Source organism: Megascapheus bottae, chromosome 3 (assembly GCF_031878675.1).
Source record: "Megascapheus bottae isolate mThoBot1 chromosome 3, mThoBot2.hap1, whole genome shotgun sequence".
In the NCBI taxonomy this organism is placed as follows: Eukaryota; Metazoa; Chordata; class Mammalia; order Rodentia; family Geomyidae; genus Megascapheus; species Megascapheus bottae.
This window is the reverse complement of record NC_143511.1, coordinates 72,892,706-72,917,208: the sequence shown is the minus strand read 5'-3', so window position 1 is coordinate 72,917,208 and position 24,503 is coordinate 72,892,706. Positions and strand designations below refer to the sequence as shown.

The 24,503-nt window shown below is 37.1% G+C and overlaps 1 protein-coding gene across 1 annotated transcript in view; it reads right to left on the bottom strand.

The window, feature by feature from the left end:
• Window positions 1-24,503, bottom strand: part of Kiaa1958 (KIAA1958 ortholog) — a 94,617-nt gene that overhangs the window by 19,411 nt on the left and 50,703 nt on the right. Inside the window, exon 2 of the mRNA XM_090329180.1 lies at window positions 11,795-12,986. Coding sequence (XP_090185306.1) covers window positions 11,795-12,962 — 1,168 coding nt within the window. The 5' untranslated portion in view covers window positions 12,963-12,986. The remainder of the gene's footprint in view (window positions 1-11,794; window positions 12,987-24,503) is intronic.

Genomic DNA, 24,503 nt, shown 5'->3' with positions numbered 1-24,503 from the left:
GTGAGTTTGCCTCTCTGCTTCCTACACAGGACATGTGTGGCATTACATAGATAGCCTTCCACAGCTGGCTCCAGTTTATCTTTCCAGCAGCAACTCTTTGGCTCTTGTAACATCTCTCAAATCAGATATCTCCTTGCTTCCCCTAACATCCTCTGTATGTCTGCCCTAACTGCCTTTGCTCATGTTGTTCTGTTTACTTCAAATGCTCTTCTATGTGTTCTTGAAGGCTGAGTCATATCTGCTCCCACAGATATGTTCCAATGCATTTTATGCACAGTTACTTCTACAGACAGGGGAATCTGACACTCATCTTTGTATTTTCACCACCATGCACACACAATGCTTGTCACGTAGTTGGTCCTGAAAAAAAAAATTGATAAATACAAGTGCAAGAGACTTGTCCATATACTTAGTAGAAAATAGACTAAAGACATCCCTTTAAAGAGAATGTGTGTGTGTGTGTGTGTGTGTGTGTGTGTGTGTGTGTGTGTGTGCGCGCGCGTGTGAATGAGAAATACTATTATGGTAATGTGCACTTAAAAAAAGAACATATCCTTCATACAGGATGAGACTAAATGAAATAAGCTCTAGGATATGGAAACAAGAGGTTTATCTTGTCTGATTATTGTTCTTAATGTACTATGTTATTTCTCTTCTCTTTTTTTGTCCTTATGGTTAATCTCATGTTGTTACTGTATCTGACTTTGTTACCTGGTATATTATATATACATTTATTTGTTTATTGAAATAGGGAAGGGAAGGTGGGAAAACAAGATGTTTGGGAAGGGGTTGGAGGAGGGAAAGGGGGACAAAAACCAGAGTAGGGGTAATGCATCTTCTACCTGGTGAATGTAACTGTAACCCCTTTATCTATTATCCCAACAATAAAAGAAGACATATCTTGCAACTTTGTTTTCTAGATTTATCCACATTAATAAATGTGTAGTTGGCTGATTTATTTACTCCATTCAAAAACATACCACATTAAAAAAATTTCAACTATTGCTAGACATGAAGCTGATTTTTTTCTTCTGTTATTACAAAGTTGCAAGGTAGACCCTTATGCCATTTTTTTCATATATTTTTTATTGTAGTTAATAGAAGGGTTACATTATCTTCACCAGATAGAAGGTACTTTACTTCACATATGTTGATACCCTTTCTCATGTCTTGGTCCCCATTTCCCTCCCCCCACCCCTGCCCCTCATCTTGTTTTCCCCCCTTCCCTATCCGACTTCAAATAACCAAATACACATATATACAATATATCAGAAAACCAGGTGAAATACTGTAACAATATGAGATAACTAAGGGACACCAAAAGAGATAAGAGATAACAGTACATTAAGAGCAACAATCACTCGTTCTATCTCGTTCTATGGCTTTTGTTTCTATATCCTGGAGGTCCTTTCATTTAGCGTCATTTTATATGGCCTTATGTATCTAGGTTTTGTTCTATTGTAAATCTCTGCTAGGAGAGCCCAAGGTTTCTACTGATTATGACAAATGAAGGAAACCATTGAGCCTATGTTCTCATTTGAGTCTGGCTTACTTCACTTAATATGATTTTTTTCTAAGTCTTTTCATTTCCTTACAAATGGGGCAATGTCATTTTTTCTGACAGAAGCATAGAATTCCATTGTGTATAAATACACATCTTGTTGATCCACTCATCAACTGAGGGGCATCTGGGTTGGTTCCATATCTTTGCTATGGTAAACTGTGCTTCAATGAACATCATTGTGCTTTATGCAAATCTTTTAAATAACCATGAAAAACTCTCTGAGGACAGACATTTGAGAAGTGATTTCCTGGGTAAGGAGTAGGATAAGGATTGAGGGGGGTTAAGGCTGATCATAATACATTAAAGGTATACAGGCAGGGAAATAAACAATGAGACCCCTCTTGTATAATTAAAATACACTAAAAACATTTAAAAATTGAATTCCTATATTATATAATATGTACATCTTTATTAGACTTTGTAAACTGCTGTCCAATGCAGCTCTACCAATTTAAACACACACCAGCATGTTTTTGTTTTTCCTATACTTCTTTCTGGTATAAGTAAAACTGTATCTCATTGTAGTTTTTATTTGAATTGCCCTGAATCTGTTGCGGGTACATCTGCCTGGCAAAGCTTAAGGTCATACAAATACTTGTTGAAGTATAAAGTTAGAGAGCACATTCCTGACCTTTCCTGTAGGGAAGTGCAAATACACAGAGGAAGGAATGCCCTCACAAAGGAAGAGTGTCCAGTTACCAGGTGCAGGGATAAAATCACAATGTGGACTCTAAAGTGGGTTTTGTGTTCCCTACACAACTGCTTTAAGCTTTAATACACATATGAGTTACTTGGAGATACTGGTAGATGAAGATTCTGATTTTGCTAGTCGGCACTGGGGTAAAGCCTCATCTACTAAGAGCCCAACTGATATTGATGGCATTGTTTCATGGGCAATACTTTAAGAGACAAATGGGCATAAATGTTTAAAATCAGAATCTACTTCATTAGTTCTCTTGGTGCATGGTACCAAGAACAATCTAATAATGATAAAGAAAATGTAATACCAGGGGCCGGGAGTTTGGCCTAATGGTAGAGTGCTTTACCTAGCATGCACAAAGATCTGGGTTTGATTCCTTGGTACTAAATTCATAGAAAAAAGCTGGAAGTGGTGCTGAGGCTCAAGTGGTAGAGCTCTAGCCTTGAGAAAATCCAAGGACAGTGCTCAGGTACAGAGCTCAAGCCCAGGACTGGCAAAAGAAAAAAAAAAAAAAGAAAATGTAATACTAATGAGAAGTATCCATATATTGAATATTATGTGAAGTCCTTTCTTAAGTATTTCACTTATATTTTTGTATTTGGTCCTTGGAGACAGATATTTGTGTGTTAATGCGCAAATACAAAAACAGAGTGTCTGGCTGCAAGCGCATCAGGCAGTGGTGCTGGGCATTATGTTAGATGCATCTCATTCTACGTTATAGAAACTGTTCTGCTGGGCTAGAATGCTGAGAACTGCCTGCCACACAGTACTCAGGTGAGCATTATTTACAAGGAGGAAAATGATGGCAAAAGTCTGCCATCTCTTATTTTTCAAAATTATGTCTCAGGTTTTCCTATCGGGAAGTAAATGCAAAGGTATGGTTAATAAAATGAATGTTAGACTTGAATCATCTTTTAACCAGAGGCATACTTTTTTTTTTTAACAGAATAAGGAAGTACACTAAATAGCATTACATATATATGTTCGCATACGTACACAAATATACACATACACGTATATACTTTTACAGATTTCTATCCTTTATATCAGAACATTGTTCTACCTTTAAATAACAAACAGAAAAACTTGCTTTTTACTCACACATAAAAATACCTAAAAACTCAAACCAAAACAAACAGCATATATAACAACAGTATTGATCTCTGGTCTGTTGTATCTCTCAAGCACAGAACTTAGAATGGTCTGGGAGAACCTTCATTCCTTCCAGTCCCATCATAGCTCCAGTCTTGTGGTTTGCATGCATTAAGATACTGTTTGTTTTCACAGTGGGCCCCATACTGAGACAAGAAGTATTAGGAGAACCAAGAGGCCAAGGTGGTAAATGGCAAAAAAGAAGCAGATGTCTGAACCATAGATGAATGCAACTAGAGGTCCAAACCATAGATGAATGCTTGTTTGAACAACTGTCCTTGAAACATAAAGCAATTTATCCTCTCCTTGGATTTTAATTGAGGGATCTTATTCCTGACAAAAGAAGCTACTATTTATTGTGTCAAAATGAACCAAATAAATGGGAAGTAACATATACTTTAATCAAACTTTAAAAGCTCATTGAACTCAAATTTTACATTAGTTATTTTTCTTTTTTCTCATATATTTTTATTGTAATTAATAGAAGGGTTACACTATATTTGCCAGATAGAAGGTGCATTAATTCACATACATTGATACCCTTTCACATGTCTTGGTCCCCATTTCCCTCCCCCCCCCACTCCCACTCCTCAACATTATTTTTCAAAAAGTGTATTACGTGATTGAAACCATACTCCTTTTTGAGTGCAGCTTTGCTGAAAATATAATCACAGTAGAAATTAGAAGAAAAAGATAAAAATAAAAACTAGAAATAGACCCAATAATAAAAATGTGGTATATTAATTCAGTGAAGAATAGGAATTATTCAAGAAATAATGTTGAAACCTTGCACAAATAATGACATTAGATTCTACATCAAAACACATTGTAGAATTAAATGTTAAAAAAGGGAGAAGAAAGCCAGGCACCGGGGGCTCATGCCTGTAATCCTAGGTACTCAGGAGGCCAGCCCAGGTGCTAAAGTCTGTGAGATTCTTATCTCCAATTAAACACCACCAGAAGTGATCCTGTGGCTCCAGGGGTAGGGCCATAGCCTTGATCTGAAGGGCTCAGGGGCAGGGTCTAGGCACAGGGATAAGGTGGTAGCCTTGAGCTGAAGAGCTCAGAGATAGCACCCAGGCCCAGAGTTCAAGCCCCACAACTGACAAAAAAAAAACAAAAACAAAAACAAAAAACAAAAAACAAAAAATCCAGCCTGGGCACTAAAGTCCAAGAGACTCTTACCTCCAATTAACACCAGAAAACTGGAAGTGGTGCTGTGGCTCAAAGTGGTAGAGTGCTACCCTTGAGCTGAAGAGCTCAGGGACAGCGTCTAGGTCCTGAGTTCAAGCCCCACGACTGACAAAAAGAAAAGGGAGGGGGGAGAGAGAAGAGAGAAGCCAACCATAAAGTAACTAGAGGAAAATATAATTATTTTTAAGCTTTTCTATTATCTTTTGAGATGCCAGAGATCTGACCTAAGGCCTTACATATTTAAGCAAGTACTCTACCACTGAGCTACATCCTTAATCTCTAGATAACTATTTATGTAATTTGAGGGTAGAGAAACAACTTTCTAAACAAAATAGGAAATGCAGGAATGATGATAGGCAGACATTGAGAGAAAACTAGGAAAATCTATACCTCCCAAAATATTGTCAATGAATGTAAAGCTAATGCATGAGTTAGTATTTCTAATATACACATACACCACAGACCAATATTTCATTGATAAGACTATATATCATAGTGTCTCATATGATTAAAACAAAGCTGAAAAACTCCTGTTTCTATTAATATGAGTCCCACAATGTTGTAGCACGATGCACTATTCAAGTATCTGTAGTAATGGCAATGTAAAAAAAGAAACAACAACTGTCCTGCTAGGTATAAAAGTTGAGAACACAATTATGTTCAGTATCGAATCCTTAAAAATAAGTGATTCTTAGTAATTTATATAATAACTATATTATGCTACTCTTTGATCATTTAAGTTTGGAATGTACACCTACTTATTGAAAAGAACAGTTAACTACAATATCCTTGGAAGGCCCTCCTTCTATTCTGCAACAGAAGGTGTTACAATAACAGCTACTTTGGCAGTTCCATGTGTGAGACAGCCTGTGAAGTCCTTGCAATGGTAAAAGAGGTAAAGTGACAAGTGGTCATACTGATTAAGGTATCTGTGTTTTTTGCTTCAACCATAGTATTTCAAAGGTTAAAAAAATAATTAAAAAATTAAACAGAAAATGTTTATAAAGAACAAGAAAATGTGTAAGAAAATATTTTATAGAGTTGCATAATATATTTCAACTGTTATAATAGTCAGAAAGTTTAAAAAGTTTAAAAGTTTACAAAATAAAAATGTTACCACAAGCTAAGGTTAATTTTTTATTGCAAAAGGATTAAAAAAGTTTACTCTATAGACATGTTTTATTACATAGATTAATATGTACCTATGACATATAACCCTCATCTTAATTTTAATTATGTTCTAAAACCTAAGTGCCAGTGATGGTATATAGATATTCCCTTCTTGAATACTTGTTTGTTAAACATGACATTTGAAATATGATGTAAAAAATCAATGTTAACAAGTTCTTTAATTAAAAACAACAACAACAACAACAACAAAGTTTGCTTCAGCCCAAGGGTATAGAGGTTAAAGGGTATAGGAGAAAACAATGCCTGAAGCCTTCATTTCACATACCATCCATCCCAGGGTAACTCGAGTCCTGGGAGTTTCTTTCATGGTTAAGCATCCTATATGATATACTATCTTTCATCTATTATATTGTATTTTTAGTTAAGTTTAGATATACAAACATGTCTATATACACAACTATCTATGACATTCACCATAATAACAGGTTATACAGATTTGTTGCCTAGGAACCATAGACTCTTACAGTTTACCTAAATACATCTGATATTTGCACAGTGACAAAATGGCCTAATAATACTTTTTGGGGGTGGGGTGGTGGTCTTGGGGCTTGAACTCAGGGCCTAGGTACTGTCCCTGAGCTTTTTTGTTCAAGACTAATACTTTATCACTTGAGCCACAGATCCATCTCCAGGTTTTTTGTGGTTAATGGGAGATAAGAGTTTCACAGACTTTCCTCCTCAGGCTGGCTTTGAACCATGATCCTCAGATCTCAGCATCCTGAGTAACTAGAATTGCAAGGTATGAACTACTGGCACCCAGTTTAACAACGTAGTTTTGGAATGTATCCCTATAGTTAATTGCATATAAAGTATACTTAAATTGATCAGAAGACTTGATTCAAAAGAAAAGTGCTTAAATAGAAATGGAGACAAATGGTGAACAAATGAACTATGCAACTTGTTGGCAGGGATGGGGGGGAAAAGCTAAGAGAGCTAGGGAAGGGGTGATATTGTCCAAAAAAAATGTACTCTTTACCTGACTTACATAACCATAACTCCTCTATACATCACCTTTGTAATAACAATTTTCTTGCTATTGTTGGGACTTGAACTCTGGGCTTGGGCACTGTCCCTGAGCTCTTCAGCTCAAGGCTACTGCCCTACTCCTTGAGCCATGGTGCCATGTCTCATTTTCTAGTGATTAATTGGAGGTAGGAGTCTCATGAACTTTTTAGTGCCCAGGCTAGCTTTGAAGCTCAATCCTCAGATCTCAGCTACTTGAGTAGCTAGGATTACAGGCATTAGTCACTGTGCCCGGCTTATTATAATATTTTTTTTAAAAAACTTGAAAAAAAATCTAAAAAGCAAAAATCAGTAATTTGCTATCATAAAACTTCTGAGAAGTGCTGATTAATAAAGAATCCTTATACAAAATTCTAAAATATATGTCAGTATGTTTACAAAATATACATATACACATAAACATGTAATCCATGTTGCAATAGGGATTTAAATTTCATTATGACAAATGCTCTAAATTTGTATAAAAAACTCAAAGTTAATGGAATCTGAGCTATGGTTAGATAATCAATAACTCTTCTATTAGTATATATCTACTTATTTTTGTTAAAATTTGTATTGAGCAGTATGGCAGGCATGACATAAAAATTAATAACTTTATTTGCACCTTGATTAACATTTTATGACTATAATTTCAGTTTTGAACAGAAATAAGAATGGATTTTCTGCTAGGGGGACAGAATTTAAATAACATAAGTACAACAAAATGGAATAGTAGCTTTTTATTTCTTGGTGACTCAGTAGTTAATTTTTTCTTTTTTTGGTAGGTCATGGGGCTTGAACTCTAGACTTGGGTGCTGTCTCTGAGCTCTGCAGCTCAAGAGTACTGCCCTATCCCTTGAGGCACAGCCTCACTTCCCTTTGTTTTTTTTTTTTTTTAGTGGTTAATTGGAGATTATAGTCTCTATGTTCTTTAGTGCCTGGGCTGGCTTAGGATGGCAATCCTCAAATCTCAGCCTCCTGAGTAGCTAGGGTTACAGGCGTGAGCCACCATACCCTGCAACAGTAGTTAATCTGTCATATGGTTTAAAAATATTATTCTAAGATATGCAATATTTCCACAATGATCTGATGAAGACTCAGGCTTCTATAGTATTCATATTAAGAGTCAAGTATAGTTTTAAGCTAGTTCTTTCAGAATCTTTCTTTTTAGCTTAGTCCCAGATGGGCTTTACATATTAACTTTCTAAGATCCATTTATACTATTACAGGTAACTATACTAGCACATGGTAAATAATATATTTTTAAAAATCTTTGTTTACATGAAGATTGTCTACTATAAATAAACATGCAAAAACAAACTTTAGAACACAGAACCTTAGTTTGGACTCTAGGAACCAAAGAAAAATTATGGAAGTAGCATTGTGGCTCAAACTGATATAGCTATGGCCCTGTGTAAGAGTTCTGAGACAGTGCCCAGGCTCTGAGTTCAAGTTCCAAGACCGACATAAAAAAAGTCAGCCACAAAGATAAATTGTACATTAAATATATAACATATATTGTATATCTATCAACACACACGCGCACACATAGATATAATCTTTCATTAAAAATGACAAAATTTGGTCTCACAGACATTTCCAGCTGAAATAGTATTTCTCTAAAGCTAATGAAATGTTGGCAGTATGATATCCTTCCACAAAACAATATAAAGAGGATTGCTGCTTAGGAAACTTTCATTACCACTACTTTTCATTCTCCTCTGATAAATTCACTTCCTAGCCAGACCAACCTTTGTGAGAGAGTTCATGAGTGTATATATTATGTACTATCCTTGGCCATGTCTAGTTTATATAGATATTATAAGAAATACACTATACAGAAGGGAAGAAAATAATATAAAAAGAAAGTAATGTAAAAAGGATAAAAATTGTAGTGCTCAATATTTTGCATCATATATTTTGCAGGGTTAAGTTAGCATGAGACACAATCACTTACAAAATTGTTTGAGTGTACTAGACCATTGTAAAATACATTTGTGAATTTTATCCTTAAAGATAAACATTAAGAGTGCAGAAAAAATTTCCAGACTAAGATTCCTACTTATGAAATAAAAATGAAAAATAAATACGAGTAGGACATACAAATAAAGCAAGTATTTAAGTAAAAAGGTATCACTTGTATCAAATATGTGTAAGTGCATGTATATTATATAATTAGACTTACTGTGCAAAGACATTCACTAGCCTAATGTAACATGTGTTCAGGGGTATGACGAACAGCCAGAAACTACATCATTATTCAATGATTAAAGTAAAAATTATTTAAAGAGAGAAAGAATAAGATAACCCACAAAAGGAGAAAAAGTATTTGCAAGTCATACATCTGGTTAGGGACTTAATATATCCAGAGTACATAAAGAACTTTTACAACTCACCTATAAAAAGGCAAGGATTAAGGATTTATACAGACATTTCTCAAAAATATACAAATGACCAATCAGCATAGAAAAAGTCCAATATGATTAATCATTAAGATAATGCAAGTCAAAGCTGTATCAAACTACTACCTTACACACACAACAGTACAGATAGTTTTCTAAAAACACAGAAGTAATATCTTGGTGGCAACAGAGACTTTATACTTTGGAAAACTATTTGGAATCTCTCAAAAAGTTAAGCACTAAGTTACCAAGCAATTCCACTCAGAGTTAATTGCTCAAAGAAGACAAATATAGACATCCATACTAGAACTTTTATATAAATATTCATAGTGCTATTATAATAAACAAAGAAGGAAACAATCTAATATCCATAAACTGATGAAAAGAAAAATAGTGTCTATTCATACAGTAAATCTTATTTGACAATAAAAAGAAATCCTAACTTGAAAGTATAATGCTAAATGTGGAAGACAATTAGAAATGGTTAAGTTGTATATGATTCATTTATATGAATATATAGAATAAGTAGATCCACAAAGACAGAAAGTAGATCAGTGGTTACCAGGGACTGGGGAGAAGGGAAAATAATAAGTATAAGGCTTCTATTAGGGGGGATAAAAATGTGAAATTAGATACAGTAAACACTGAATTATGCATTTCATATGGTACATGAATTATCACAATAAAGTTGTCAGTTTAAAAAGAAAAATAACTGAAAAGCATAATTTTCTTCCCCTTTTTTCTTTTTTCTTTTTTTTGGCCAGTCCTGGGTTTGAGCTCAGGGCCTGAGCCCTGTCCTTGGACTTTCTCAAGGCTAGAGCTCTACCACTTGAGCCTCAGCACCACTTCCGGCTTTTTTCTATGTATGTGGTACCAAGGAATCGAACCCGGGTCTTCATGCATGCGAGGCAAGCACTTTAACCACTAGGCCAAACTCCCGGCCCTTCCCCTTTTTTCTTGAACCATTACTAGGGCTTGAACTCAGGGCCTTAGCACTATGCATTAGCTTTTTTGCTTAGACTAATGCTTTACCATTTGAGCCATAGCTCCATTTCTGACATTTTGGTGGTTAGTAATAGGAATCTCATAGACTTTTCTGCCTGGGCTGGCTTTGAACCTTAATCCTCAGATTTCAGCCTCCTAAGTAGTTAGGATTCTAAGTGTAAGCTCCTGGCATCTGGCATCATTACTTTTAAATAATGAATAAATAACATGAACATTTGCAATGTGTGTGTGTGTGTGTATATATATATATATATATATATATATATATATATATATATATATATTGTGTGTGGGGGGGTCATGGGGCTTGAACTAGGCCTGGGTGCTGTCCTTGTGCTCTTCAGCTCAAGGCTACCGCCCTTGGCCTGGGCGTTGTTCCTGAGCTCTTCAGCTCAAGGCTAATGCCCTACCCTTGAGTCAAGCCCCATTTCCTTTTTCTAGAGGTTAATTGAAGATAAGAGCCTCAGGTCCTTTTGTGCCTGAGCTGGCTTTGAACCCTGATCCTCAGATCTCATCCTCCTGAGTAGCTAGGATTAGAGGCATGAGCCACTGCCTCCCTTTCAATGTATATTTTATCAATAATAACTTGAATGTGCTAGAAAAAAAAACCATAAGTGGGAAATTCCCTTTGGCGATCTTAAAATTGACACCGAACTTGGAAAAGTATGTTTATAAAAGTAACTTAATTCTAAGAAGTTTCAGGCCAAAGGCACTCAGGCTTCCAAGAGGCTTCTCAAAATACATGTCTTTTTTGAGAAGGACTAAAATGTGCAATAGAGATCTGCTTTCTGTATTTTCTTCACGTCTGTTCATCCTTGGGCATAGTTCTACTTTTGGCCTATTAAATTTAAAACATAAACCAAAAAGCATGGGAATAACCCTTCTCTATATAAAATACTTCAAGTTAAATAGACATTGAATATTTCGAAGAAGACATTATGACATTTAGGGCTGTAGGTACAGGGGCCTTGAATGATTATTTCACTCTCCTCTCGATCCACTTCAGTTAGGCTAACACATATTCCAGAAATAAAAGTTACTCTATTCTTTTAAGTTACGGGAGAAAAAAAATCTAAGTACTCCTTTTAGGCATATCTATTGCTTAAAATTTTAAGATACCATACCAACTAAGATGAATAGCAATATGAAGTTGGTTCAGATAAATAATCAGTGCCAATTAGCTTACTGTCATCAATATGCTTTCCCCAACACCATTTGGCATCAAACAGCAGTTAAAACCTTAACACTGATAAGAGAACATTTTTTTTTTCAAAAATAACTTCACTATGAGGAAGTTTAGCTTTAGGAGGTAGCAGTGTAAAACCTAGTCTTGCACTTTCAAACTCACAAATTTACAGATGCTCCTATCTCTCAAGTACATCAATCTATCAAGGATAAATGGCCTTAATTCATTCAGATTCTTTCACAGTAGCACCTGATGTAATAGATTTCATTATTTCTGTCTTTATGAAAATAAAAAGGGGTTGCATCTTAGCAAACCAAAATAATAATTTTAGAAGTGTGGATGGTGCAAAATTCTGTGAGGTACATGGATGAGGGACTCGCTGCCGCTTTGTGTCATACCTGGTATGCACTGTGCTGTGGCCTCAGTGGTTATAGTTGGAGCCACTGGGGGCTGCTGCTGACTGGAGCTCACTTCCGGCTCTGTGTTAACGGAAGGAGAAAGGGCTACCTCACAGGATGAGACCTGGCTGGGCAGATGAGGCAGGAACTCCTCAGAAGCAACTTGCTCATCCTGTCCAGGCAGCTGCAGGGCAGACAAAGGGATACTGATCTGTTTGTTAGGATGAGATGTGCTCACAGGCATCTGCATGGCGACCTGCTGGTTGGTGCAATGGGTACCAGGGTGTCCTCTGTTTGGTGAAGCCAGAGATACCCTAGCTGTCTTTGGGATGAGTGGTCTGGAGATCATGGAGGGGGACACTGACATAACATGTGGGTCTAGCTCTGAGCTGATGGCAGATGTTACATGGGGAATCAGCTTGGCAGACCCTACACAGGAAGGACCAGCATGAGTCTGAGGCTTGGGTTTTGCCATCTGTGTGAGAGAAAGGGCAGGTCCATCTACCCCTCCAGTCAGCTCTGCATTTGCCACAATGTAGTAATCTTCTGGAATCTCTTGTTTGATTTTCTTGATGATGACATCATTACTGCATTCATCAACCATCTGTGTCTGGGAACTTGAATGGAGGGAAGAAGGAACTATGGGCCTTTTGCGAGAAATGCTTTGAGGCCTTTGGGTTTGGGGTTCAAAGTCACTATCTTCATCTGTAACGGAAGACTCGCAAACCATATCAAACAGGGTGTTTTCATCTTCATACTCTTCTACTGCTTCATCCACTTCTGAGGGCTCACTGCAATAGGAGAAGTCACAAGAGTCTCTGGTCCGGTTACAATCTAGCTTTGCTTTCACAGGTCTCCCAGGGTACCTTTCGACAGGGCTAGTCTGTGTCTCAGAAGGCACCCCAATTATACTGGGGCTATCAGAGTTAAAACTTCGGTTGTCTTGGAAACAGACCCTCTCTTGGGATCCAGCTCTGCAAGTAGCTGTCAATGGCCAGTGGTAAGCATGACCAGCACTGCAGCCCCACATTGCGGTCAGGTTCCCATGGGAACCTTCGGAAAGCAAATGTTTCAGGTTTGGAATGAGGCTGCAAATGGTCCCATGGCTGTGGGCCCAGCTGACCAATTTGGACAGATTTTCAGATGAGGTATGAAGACAATCCTCCATGTTACAGGACCAGCAGTGTCTTTCCTGAAGGGAAATAGTCAAAATAAGAATCCATTATGATCCAAGACATTCCCAAATCTCAATTAATTTCTTCCAACTATGATCATTTGGCTTAACAAAGAAAAATGTGCTTCAAAATTGTACCTAGTTAATATCCTTGGATATAGACAGGAGCTGAAAAAGAGTATGTGCTGGTGGCTCACACCTGTTGTGTTCTAAGAACTCAAAACACACAAACCAGTCTTTCTCTCTTATCCACACTTTTTTTTTACTTTAACCAAAGTTGAACAACAATAAATATAAATTAGAACAACAAGGAATATAAACTGTTAAACCATGAAAATAATATGAGGACATACTGCTTTTGATTTAAGAGACAGTGACTTATCTAGGCCACAGAAGCCAGTTTTTAACTCAAACATCGGTCAGAATTTTCTCCATTTACTGTGCTGCATTACATCTTCTGGTTGCTTAGACAAAATTTGCAGTCTCTGAAATTGGAAACTTTGAATACAGGCACAATGTTTGCAAAATGAGCAACCAGAATGCATGCAGCAACACAGTAAATGGAGAAAATTCTGACTGGTCATACAGTTGGGAACTGGGCTCCATGGCCTAGAGAAGTCACTATCTCTTAGTCTAAAATGTTCTGATCTTCCATTATCTTCATCCTCTAACAATTTAGGGATTTATTTCATTTATATTCCTTGTAATTCAACTCTGGCTAAAGTAGGAATATAGATAAGAGAGAAAAACTGGCTTTTGTGTTTTGAACTTTTAAAAATATAGCAGAGGGCTGGGAGCTTGGCCTAATGAAAGAGTGCTCACCTAGCAGGCAGGAAGACCTGGGTTTGGTTCCTCAGTACCACATACATAGAAAAAGTCAGAAGTGGTGCCGTGGCTCAGGGGTAGCGTTTTAGGTTTGAGAAAGCCCAAGGACGGTGCTCAGGCCCTGAGTTTAAGCCCGAAGTTTGGGGAAAAAAATACAAAAATAAACAAAACAACAATAACAAAAACCCCCAAACCAAAAAAAAAAAAACCAAAACAACAACAAAAAAACCCAAACATAGCAGGTATGAGCCACTAGAGTCTGGCTAGACATCTCAACATTCTTAAGAACTAATTATTCATGTTTGGGGTGCGTGTGTGTATGTGTATGTGTGTACCAGTATTGACGCTAGCTGCTGTTCCTCTACCACTTGAGCCACAGCTCCACTTCTGGCTTGTTTGGTGGTTAATTAGATCTGAGTCTTATAAACTTTCCTGCATAGGCTGGCTTCTAACTGAGGTACTCAGATCTCAGCCTCGTGAATAATTTTGTCTGGGCCATAAGTGCATGATTTTCATGTTCTCAACTCGTTACAGTTAACACTGTATACAGAGGTTTGTTTTGTTGTTGTTTTTGAGGCAAGTTCTTACTATGTAGACCTAGGGCAGCCTTGAAGCTCATAATCGTCTTTCCTCAGCCTCCAAAGTGCTGAGATTACAGGCATTTATAACCATACCCAGCTTCTGAGTACAAATTTTTATTATACATGGTCGTGAAATGATAAAAATTATAGTGACATTTCATTTTTCAAACTATTCCAATACAATACTATTATTCATACTTATAAATGATGTTCTCATCAATGAGATGACTGACATGATTTATAGCTCACAACTTGCTCAAAGAATAAAAAACGGAATATTTTTAACTGCCTTGAAATTCATGTTTGTATTCTCCTGATAAAATTTCCAAGACTTATGGTAGTAACAGTGTCTTTATAACAAAGAATTTGTACTGGATGCTGAAAATACAGCTCCATCTGGTAAGTAAACTAAAGGCAGGCTGATTCTAGATTCCAGAAAGCAAAGTGAAAAGAAATACATGTGACCCTCCAAACAACACTGAAATTGTTCTAGCCAAGGTCATAAACAATTTCCATGTCAAGAAATTCAATCGATAGTCCTCAATCCTCTTCTCTTGGCTGCCTGGCAGCTCTCAAATGTTCTCTGCCCGATGGTACCCCTCTTCCCTTGGGCCCCATGGCATTCCTTGTATAATCTGTGAGCTCCATTTGCTGAGGCTCAGCACTTCTTCTTGACCTTTAAAACGAGACTTTATTAATGTGTTTTCTTCTCACATTACAGTCTCACAAGATGATCTCCTCCACCTCAGTGAGTGTGGTTATCAGATACATACCCTGACAATTAATAACCATGGTTACATTTTAATAAATTATATTGCCATCTTCTCGACTGCTGAAGCACAAATCCTAGAAGTCATGCTCAACCCCCAACAGGTCCTTTCAACACTGTGCAGAACTTGCTGCAAGACTGGCTCGATTCCAAGAACTCATTCCAACCATGTTTTTCTTTCTTTTTTTTTTCATATATTTTTTATTGTAATTAATAGAAGGGTTACATTATATCCGCCAGAGAGAAGGTGCATTACTTCACATACATTGATATCCTTTCTCATGTCTTGGTCTCCATTTCCCTCCCCCCACCCCTCATCTTGTTTTCCCCCTTCCCTATCTAATTTCAAATAACCAAATACGCATATATCCAATATATCAGATAACAAAGTGAAATACTGTAACACTACGAGATAACCAAGGGATGGCAAAAGAGATGAGAGATAACATAGTACATTAAGAACAACAATCACTCATTATATGGCTTTTGTTTCCATCTCCTGGAGGTCCTTACATTTAGTGTCATACTATTTGGCCTAATGTCTCCAGGTTTTGTTCTATTGTAAATCTCTGCTAGGAGAGCCCAAGGTTTCTACTGATTATGACAAATGAGGGAGACTATTGGGCCTATGTTCCTTTGAGTCTGGCTTACTTCACTTAATATTTTTTTCTAAGTCTTTCCATTTCCTTACAAATGGGGCGATGTCATTCTTTCTGACAGCAGCATAGAATTCCATGGTGCATAAATACCACATCTTGTTGATCCACTCATCAACTGAGGGACATCTAGGTTGGTTCCATATCTTTGCTATGGTAAATAGTGCTGCAATGAACATCATTGTGCTAGTGGATTTAGTATGCCCTTGTTTCTGGATGGTTGGGTAAATGCCAAGTAGTGGAATTGCTGGGTCATAAGGGAGCTCTATGTTTAGTCTTTTGAGGAACTGCCATACTGCTTTCCATAGTGGTTGAACGAGTTTGCACTCCCACCAACAGTGTAGTAGTGATCCCTCCAGGCCACATCCCCTCCAGCATCTGTTGTTATTAGTTTTCTTGATCCTGGCCATTCTAACTGGAGTGATCCAACCATGTTTTTCAAAATTAAGTTTTACGAAGTTTCTGGGCTTTAGTAGTATGATCCTAAAGCTTATAGAAAACGATGAAACATTCAGATAGTGATGACTTTCCTTTCACCACTAACAATAAGCTTTAAATTAACATTATTTTGTGGTATTGGGATTTGAACTCAGGACCTTCACTTGGTAGGCATGTGGTCTACCATGCGAACCAGTCTTTTCTTCCTTAGTTATTTTTCAGATAAAGTCACAAAGTTTTGTTCAGGGCTGGCCTCAGACCACCATTCTAACTGGTGGCTTCTTCCACTGCTGAGATAACTGGCATGTGCAGCATTTCCTGACTTGCTTGAAACAGAGTCTCTTTAACATTTTGCCTGGGCTGACCAAAATTTTCCTCCAGAGTAGCTGAAATTACAGCAAGAATCAACCCTAAATTAACATTTCAAATGTGTTAAGATCATATTATATAACATATTTGATACAAAATATTATATAAGTTAAATTCCTTCATTTTCATTCAGTCTCATGAAGGAAGGGCAGGTCTGTTTCATTATTGTGAAATATTTCCTCATGGAAATGAGATTTCGAGCTACTGTGTGATTCATTTTAACAGCTACTCTATTCTGATTCTCATTTTTAGGAATGGAGATGGCAAGTATGGAAAATGATACCATTTTTTTCCCCAGAGGTGGTGAGTCAGTCAGAATGCTGGGAATGTGTGTAACCTACTTCAATTCATAAAATGAAATATTTTAGAAACCCTGAAATAGGCTTATAGGCATTAAGATAACTTGACTTTCAGAACATTGGTAATAAGACCAATAGACTTTATACTGATTTATTTTATATTCTTGTTTATAACTCTAATTAATTAATTAATTAATTTATTTATTTATTTATTGCCAGTCCTGGGCTTTAAGCTCAGGGCCTGAGGACTGTCGTTTTTTTTTCTCAAGGCTAGAACTCTACCACTTGAGCCTCAGCACCACTTCTGGCTTTTCCTAAGTATGTGGTACCGAGGAATCGAAGCCGGGTCTTCATGCATGCTAGGCAAGCACTCTACCACTAGGCCAAACTCCCAGCCCCTTTCATTTATTTTATGAGTGCCTTACCAATGAAATTTATGTAGCTAAATATGCTTCTACTTTCAGGAAGGCAAATCTCTCCTCATCTTTATGGCTTTTAATTCCTAATTTTTGTGTTAAAGCATCCAATATACTATATCTTTGTATGTGTGGTAGAGGGGTAACTGAGGCTTGAATTTAGAGTCTTGCACTTGTAAGGCAGTTGCTCTACTTCCTACTCCTTGGGGCGGGGGTTAATTCCAAGGTAGGATTAGCCATTCTGGGCTGCAATCCTTCTGTTTGTGCTTTCCTTCCATCCCTCCCCGCCTTGATCACGGGATTTGAACTCAGGGCTTGGGCACTGTCTCTGAGCTCTTTTTGCTCAAGACTAGTGCTCTACCACTTTGAGCCACAGCTGCACTTCTGGATTTCAGGTCGGTAATTGGAGATAAGTCTCACTGACTCTCCTGCCCCAGCAGGTTTTGAACCTGAGTAGCTAGGGTTACAACTGTGAGTTACCAGAGCTGCGCTTGTGCTTCCCCCTTTTGCTGGGGATAATAGTGCATGCTATTGCAACCAGTCCTTGTGCTTCTGTTGTAGATGAAATAGTAGGCATGTGCTAAGTACCTACCATTGGTTGATACAGAGTCTTGTGAGCTTTTTGCTGGGTCTAGCTTCAAACCAAGATTCCCCCAATCTCTGCCTTCCAAGTAGCTACACCTGGCCGCTCATTATAACTATGTTCAACGTTTACCATGTTTCTTAATTAAAAAGGATATTAAATTGTAGCAGGTTATCTTGTCAGCCTCACACATAACATCTTTTTTTGCTCATATGAGAAGTTCCATTTATAAGGATCTTTATGTTGATGAATCTTATATTATTGTCCCTATTTCCAAACCTTACCAGTAGTTCATCCTGTCTTTTATCTTCAGAGTTAAGTTCTTTAATGGCTCTGGCACTTCTCTTTCCTAATTTCACTAGATAATGATTTTATCCACTCTGTAAATCTAGTAAGTGGATGTACATAATCTACCTAAAAAATCCAGCCAAAGCCAGGCACTGGTGGCTCCAAATTATTACACACCACCACCTCTTGACTGATGTTCTTGATTCTGTGCTTCACCAGATCCGGGCTCTTCTCCCCACATCCTATCAGAAGGGAGGAGGATATGCTGCACTGTCCAAGCCCCCTACTCACTTGAAGAGCTTCAGTCAATACGTCACACTCCCAGTGGACCTGACTAGAGTGAAAAGAAGAATTTGTTTTTAAACTGGTAAAAGATGATTTGCATTTATGCTCATGATTTCTTGCTAGTTAACTGTTACAACATATTTTAGCATCACTGTTCAATGAGGATGTGGGATAAAACACTAATTTTTTTATTAAAAAATCTGCAGTGATGTCAGAAAGAATGACATTTGTAAGGAAATGGAAAGACTTAGAAAAAATCATATTAAGTGAAGTAAGCCAGACTCAAAGGAACACAGGCTCAATGGCTTCCCTCATTTGTCATAATCAGTAGAAACCTTGGGCTCCCCTAGCAGAGATTTACAATAGAACAAAACCTAGATTCAAAGGCCATATAGAATGACGCTAAATAAAAGAACCTCCAGGATATAGAAACAAAAGCCATATAATGAGTGATTGTTGTCCTTAATGTATTATGTTATGTTATCTCTCATCTCTTTTGCCATCCCTTGGTTATCTCATATTGTTACAATATTTCACCTGGTTATCTGATATATTGGATATATGCGTATTTGGTTATTTGAAATTAGATAGGGAAGGGGGAAAACAAGATGAGGGGTGGGAAGTGGGGGGAGGGAAATGGGGACCAAGACATGAGAAAGGATATCAATGTATGTGAAGTAATACACCTTCTATCTGGTGAATATAATATAACCCTTCTATTAACTACAATAAAAAATATATGAAAAAAATCTGCAGTGAAAAGTGATTGCCTTTGGTAGTATGGCACTGCCTGACACAGATGTGGTTCCTGCAGGTCCACAGCACACACCTCTACTTATATTAAACACATTAGGTGGTGAACACTAAGCATGGAATACTTTTAACACATTGTAAGCTGACTTGGCATTAGAAACAAGAGAACTGAAAGTGTGAAAACCCAAAAATGCTTAATTCTCTACCAGTTTGAACTTCGATACTTTACACTATGATGACTTTAAAAATCATAGTCCAGGGCTGGGAGTTTGGCCTCGTGATAGAGTGCTTGCCTAGCATGCATGAGGACCTGGGTTCGATTCCTTAGTACCACATACATAGAAAAGCCAGAAGTGGTGCTGTAGCTCAAGTGGTAGAGCTTTAGCCTTGAGAAAGCCCAAGGACAATACTCAGGCCCTGAGCTAAAAGCCCAGGACTAGCAAAAAAAAAAAAAAAATCGTAGTCCAACCAGGCACTGGTGGCTCACACCTGTAATCCTAGCTACTTAGGAAGCTGAGATCTGAGGACTGAAGTTCAAAGCCAGCCTGGTAAAAAAAGTCTGTGAGACTCTTATCTCCAATTAACCACCAGAAAATTGAAAGTAGTGTGGTGGCTGAAGTAGTAGGGCACTAGCCTTGAACTGGAGAGCTTAGGGATAGCTCCCAGACCCAGTGTTCAAGCCCCAAGACCAAGCAACCAACCAACCAAAAAACAACAACAACAAAAATCCCTCATAGTCCAGAGATTTCTGCAATGAGTATTTACCTAACTTGTACCCTGAACAAGTGGGTGAGCTAAATTCTCTAACAAGTTACTGAGCAAACACTTACTACTTTTACAAAGTAGGTAGAGGGGTCCTCACTACCAAAATCCTTATTAATGATGATCTAAGACTGCAAAGAGAAGCAAAGCTGTCATAGGAAAATGGCTCACCAATTTCACCAGTTACTGCTAAAATTTACCCCCTAAATACTAGTATACTTCTTTTTTAACCTATTTAAGTCACTCTGGATGCCACAAACATCAGAGTACATAAAAGCAAGATAAACTTGGCCAGATACAAGTTTTGGATAAATTGCTGAAAGATACTAGAAAACTGCTTTAATCACATGCATAGCCATTTTTAACAAAGGAATGTCTGGCAGAGTTAGGCCAGACAGCAATTAGACCAGAAAGAGCAATTGTGGAGAATTCTTAGGATGATACAAAAGGTACTTCAAAAGAGAATGGATTCTCTACGAACTGAGGGGCTCTTGGGGAACTGAAAAAGCCAAAGAATATTTCTGCAAAAGTACCTCTGTCTTCTTGACCTGATTGAGTGAAATGTAACTGATGAAGCAATCATATGAATTTGTTAGAAAACTATTTCCCCCCAAATGAACACTTGAATCACTTTTCATTCATTCTAAGGAGTAGCACAATTTTGATCACACAAATTCTGTTAAAAACAATTTTTAAAAACTTTTCAGAAATCTCAAAGTTTTGTTAGCTGTAAAATGAAAAAAGAACTTCTCATAATTTTCTATTCATTTTTCCAAGTTAAGCCTGAGCAATCAACATGAAACAGAATGAAATTCTGATACATGTTATAACATGTATCAGAAACTTAGACATTATACTAAAATGTGTCAGATACAAAAGGAAAAATACCATACAATTCTCCTTTCATGAGAGGTCAAACTCAAAAAGATAGAAAGTGAAATAGTGTATGTCTAGGAATGGAGTAGTTAGGAATACTACAGTCTATTTTCAGTTTAAGGAACAATGAAAATTTCTGAAGTTCTGTAGATGTGAAAATTGTTATACAACAATGTGAATATACTTAATGTTACTAAATACTTGCTTAAAAACTGTCAAAATAGGGGCCGGGAGTTTGGCCTAGTGGTAGAGTGCTTGCCTAGCATGCACGAAGACCCGGGTTCGATTCCTCGGTACCCCACATACAAAGCAAAAAGCAGGAAGTGGTGCTGAGGCTCAAGTGGTAGAGCTCTAGCCTTGAGAAAGTCCAAGGACAGTGTTCAAGCCCTGAGCTCAAGCCCAGGACTGGCAAAAAAAAAAAAAAAAAAAAAAAAACCTGTCAAAATAGTAACTTCAATGTTGTATACACTGTATCACAACTGAATAAAACACTAAAGCAGAAGACACAATTTCCCTAACTTAAAAAAAAGCCTATACAGTAAAGCATTAATTCAATGGACTAAGCTTAATAGCATGAGTATAACAGAAGGCTAGAGTTGTTCAAACCTTACATGTTTTTCAAATAAAACTGGCTCATCAAAGGCTCCAGCAAGACCATCTTTGAGTTCATGTAGTGCCTTCACTAATAAGTGCTTTCCTGAATCTGTGGCTTTCTGTTCCAATATATCAGTTTGGCCTCTGGGTGTTGGAGACTGAAAACTGAAAAATGGTCATGCTAGATATCAAACTTTCTGAGATGGCCTTCGCATGTTCTGTCACACACAGTCTCTGGGATTTTAAACATGGCACTCCACAGAACATACTTGGAACTTCATACTTGACTTAATCTATCTGCCTTTTGTTTGAAAACAGAATGGGAAGTTCAGGCCAACCTAGCGGGCCTGAACTTTACCCAGTGAGAAATGAGGGAATGGAAAGAGAAATGTTAGTCACACAATGCCACTCATGAGTTTATAATAGTGATCAAACAACAGTAAACACTGTATTGTCTCAAATGAAATCTTTTCCTTAGCATCTCAGAAAAAAAGAATACTATATAAATCTGGCCATGTAAATATTTGGGATTATGCTTATATTAATTTGCTAGGGCTGCCATAACAAAATACTACAAGTAGGTAGTCTTAAATAAAAGAAAGTTATTTTCTCACAGTGTCATTCAGTTCTTTTAAGTTTCTAGATGAACTATGGTCTTTTCTACTATTTTCTCACACCCTGAAATCTATATGCATGTCTGTCCAAATTTCCTCTCCTTACAAGAATACCAGTTACACTGGGTTAGGGCCTAACAGAAAGGTCTCATTTTAACTTAATTACCTCATCTCCAAATAGAGTTATATTCTGAGGAATCAAGGATTAGGACTTGAACATGTGAGTATGGGAGTGAGGGGCACACAATTCAATTTATAACAAAGCCAGAAGCATTGTAAGGGGAAATTCAATTCAAATAACTTAAACTACTATGTAGATAATACTGTGTAAAGACACTGAAGGTTCAATGCTGTATTGACAAGAAACATTTTGTCTTTACAGAGCTTACAATACAGCCATTCAAAATCTAAACAGAACAAGAGAAATACAGCCTACCACAGACTATGATAGAGAAATACATAATGCAGAAGCACTATGGATGATGAAATTATGCAGGACAGGGAAGAGGGAGAATATTCCAGACATGAAAATACAGAGCACTGAAAAATATAAAAACTCAGCATAATAGGAGAACATGACAACCAACTACAGGTTTTCAATTCAAACTTTATTTTTTTCTAAGAAAATTGCCAACCTTAAAACAAGTTATAATTTTAGTTTCTACCTCAAAGAAATTGTACTATTTGGTGCTCTGAAGTGATTTCATTCAGGAAAGACCCAATTAGAATTTTCTTGCTCATCCCCTATGACCCAGCAATTCCATTACTTGGCATTTACCCAACCATCCAGAAACAAGGGCATACTAAATCCACTAGCACAATGATGTTCATTGCAGCACTATTTACCATAGCAAAGATAGGGAACCAACCCAGATGTCCCTCAGTTGATGAGTGGATCAACAAGATGTGGTATTTATGCAGCATGGAATTCTATGCTGCTGTCAGAAAGAATGACATTGCCCCATTTGTAAGGAAATGGAAAGACTTAGAAAAAAATCATATTAAGTAAAGTAAGCCAGACTCAAAGGAACATAGGCCCAATAGTCTCCCTCATTTGTCATAATCAGTAGAAACCTTGGGCTCTCCTAGCAGAGATTTACAATAGAACAAAATTTAGAGACATTAGGTCAAATTGTATGACACTAAATGTAAGGACCTCCAGGAGATGGAAACAAAAGCCATATAATGAGTGATTGTTGTTCTTAATGTACTATGTTATCTCTCATCTCTTTTGCCATCCCTTGGTTATCTCATATTGTCACAATATTTCACATTGTTATCTGATATATTTTGTATGTGTTTAATTAGTTATTTGAAATTGGATAGGGAAGGGGGAAATCAAGATAAGCAGGGGGGGGGAGAGAAATGGGGACCATGTCGTATGAAAGGGTATCAATGTTTGTGAAGTTATGCACCTTCTAGCTGGTGAATATAATGTAACCCTTCTATTAATCACAATAAAAAAGATTCACTTATTCATCCATCCTTATAACATGGCAACACTGTGATTCAAAATAAAAATTAAAAATATACAATCTCACAGTAAACATAAAAAAAAGAATTTTCTTGCTCAGTCCCACCACTCATATACTATATAGTGTACTGTCACTTTATCTTGCTTTAATAAATCTGCATTTCACCTTAAAAATGTATTTGATAAATTCAGTATTTAATACATGGACAATATCCAAATCAAGGAAGGCCAAGGTCCAAGAATTACAGTCATTATACTCCACAATTCACTAACAGAAAGTCCATCATTAATGAAATGTTTGTTTAAAAAGGTGACTGAAAATAAAACAAGCAAACACCAAATTCCTCCTAGAAGGAAGCGTGCTTACTTCCATGATAGTCAAGTAAGTAGAAAAGCTCCCTCTCGGCAAACAGCAGCACAAATCCTAAGTGTTAAGCTGACATGTTTCAAAATGATGAGAACATTTCCATTTATTTGCAAAGGTCTGTTAAGTGACAAATGCCAAGAAAAAAAAAGAATATATCATTTCATGACTATAAGCTAATACAGTACAGAAATATACACATTTAAATTGAACAGTATATAAGAAAAAATTACACCCTGATTTAGGAAGAGTTTATTCCTTTCTAGACTTTTCATTCTTTTCCCATTCTCTCTTAATGTTGTGAATTCTGGTATCAACTGCAAATATCTAATTGGCTTTATATATAACTGAAACAATTATCATGTAACCAAAAGTTGACTACAGGTAGTATAGAGGAACATAGGTAAAAGACACAATATGCCACAGCTTTATATACTCAAAAAAAAAAAATCTGGAGCATACTTATTACTTTGTGCAAAGAGACAGATTTGGACTAGGGCCCTGGCTCATGCCTATAGTCCTACCAACTTAGGAGGCTGAGATGTAAGGATCACAGTTCAAAGCCAACCTGTAGTCTCTCAGACAAATC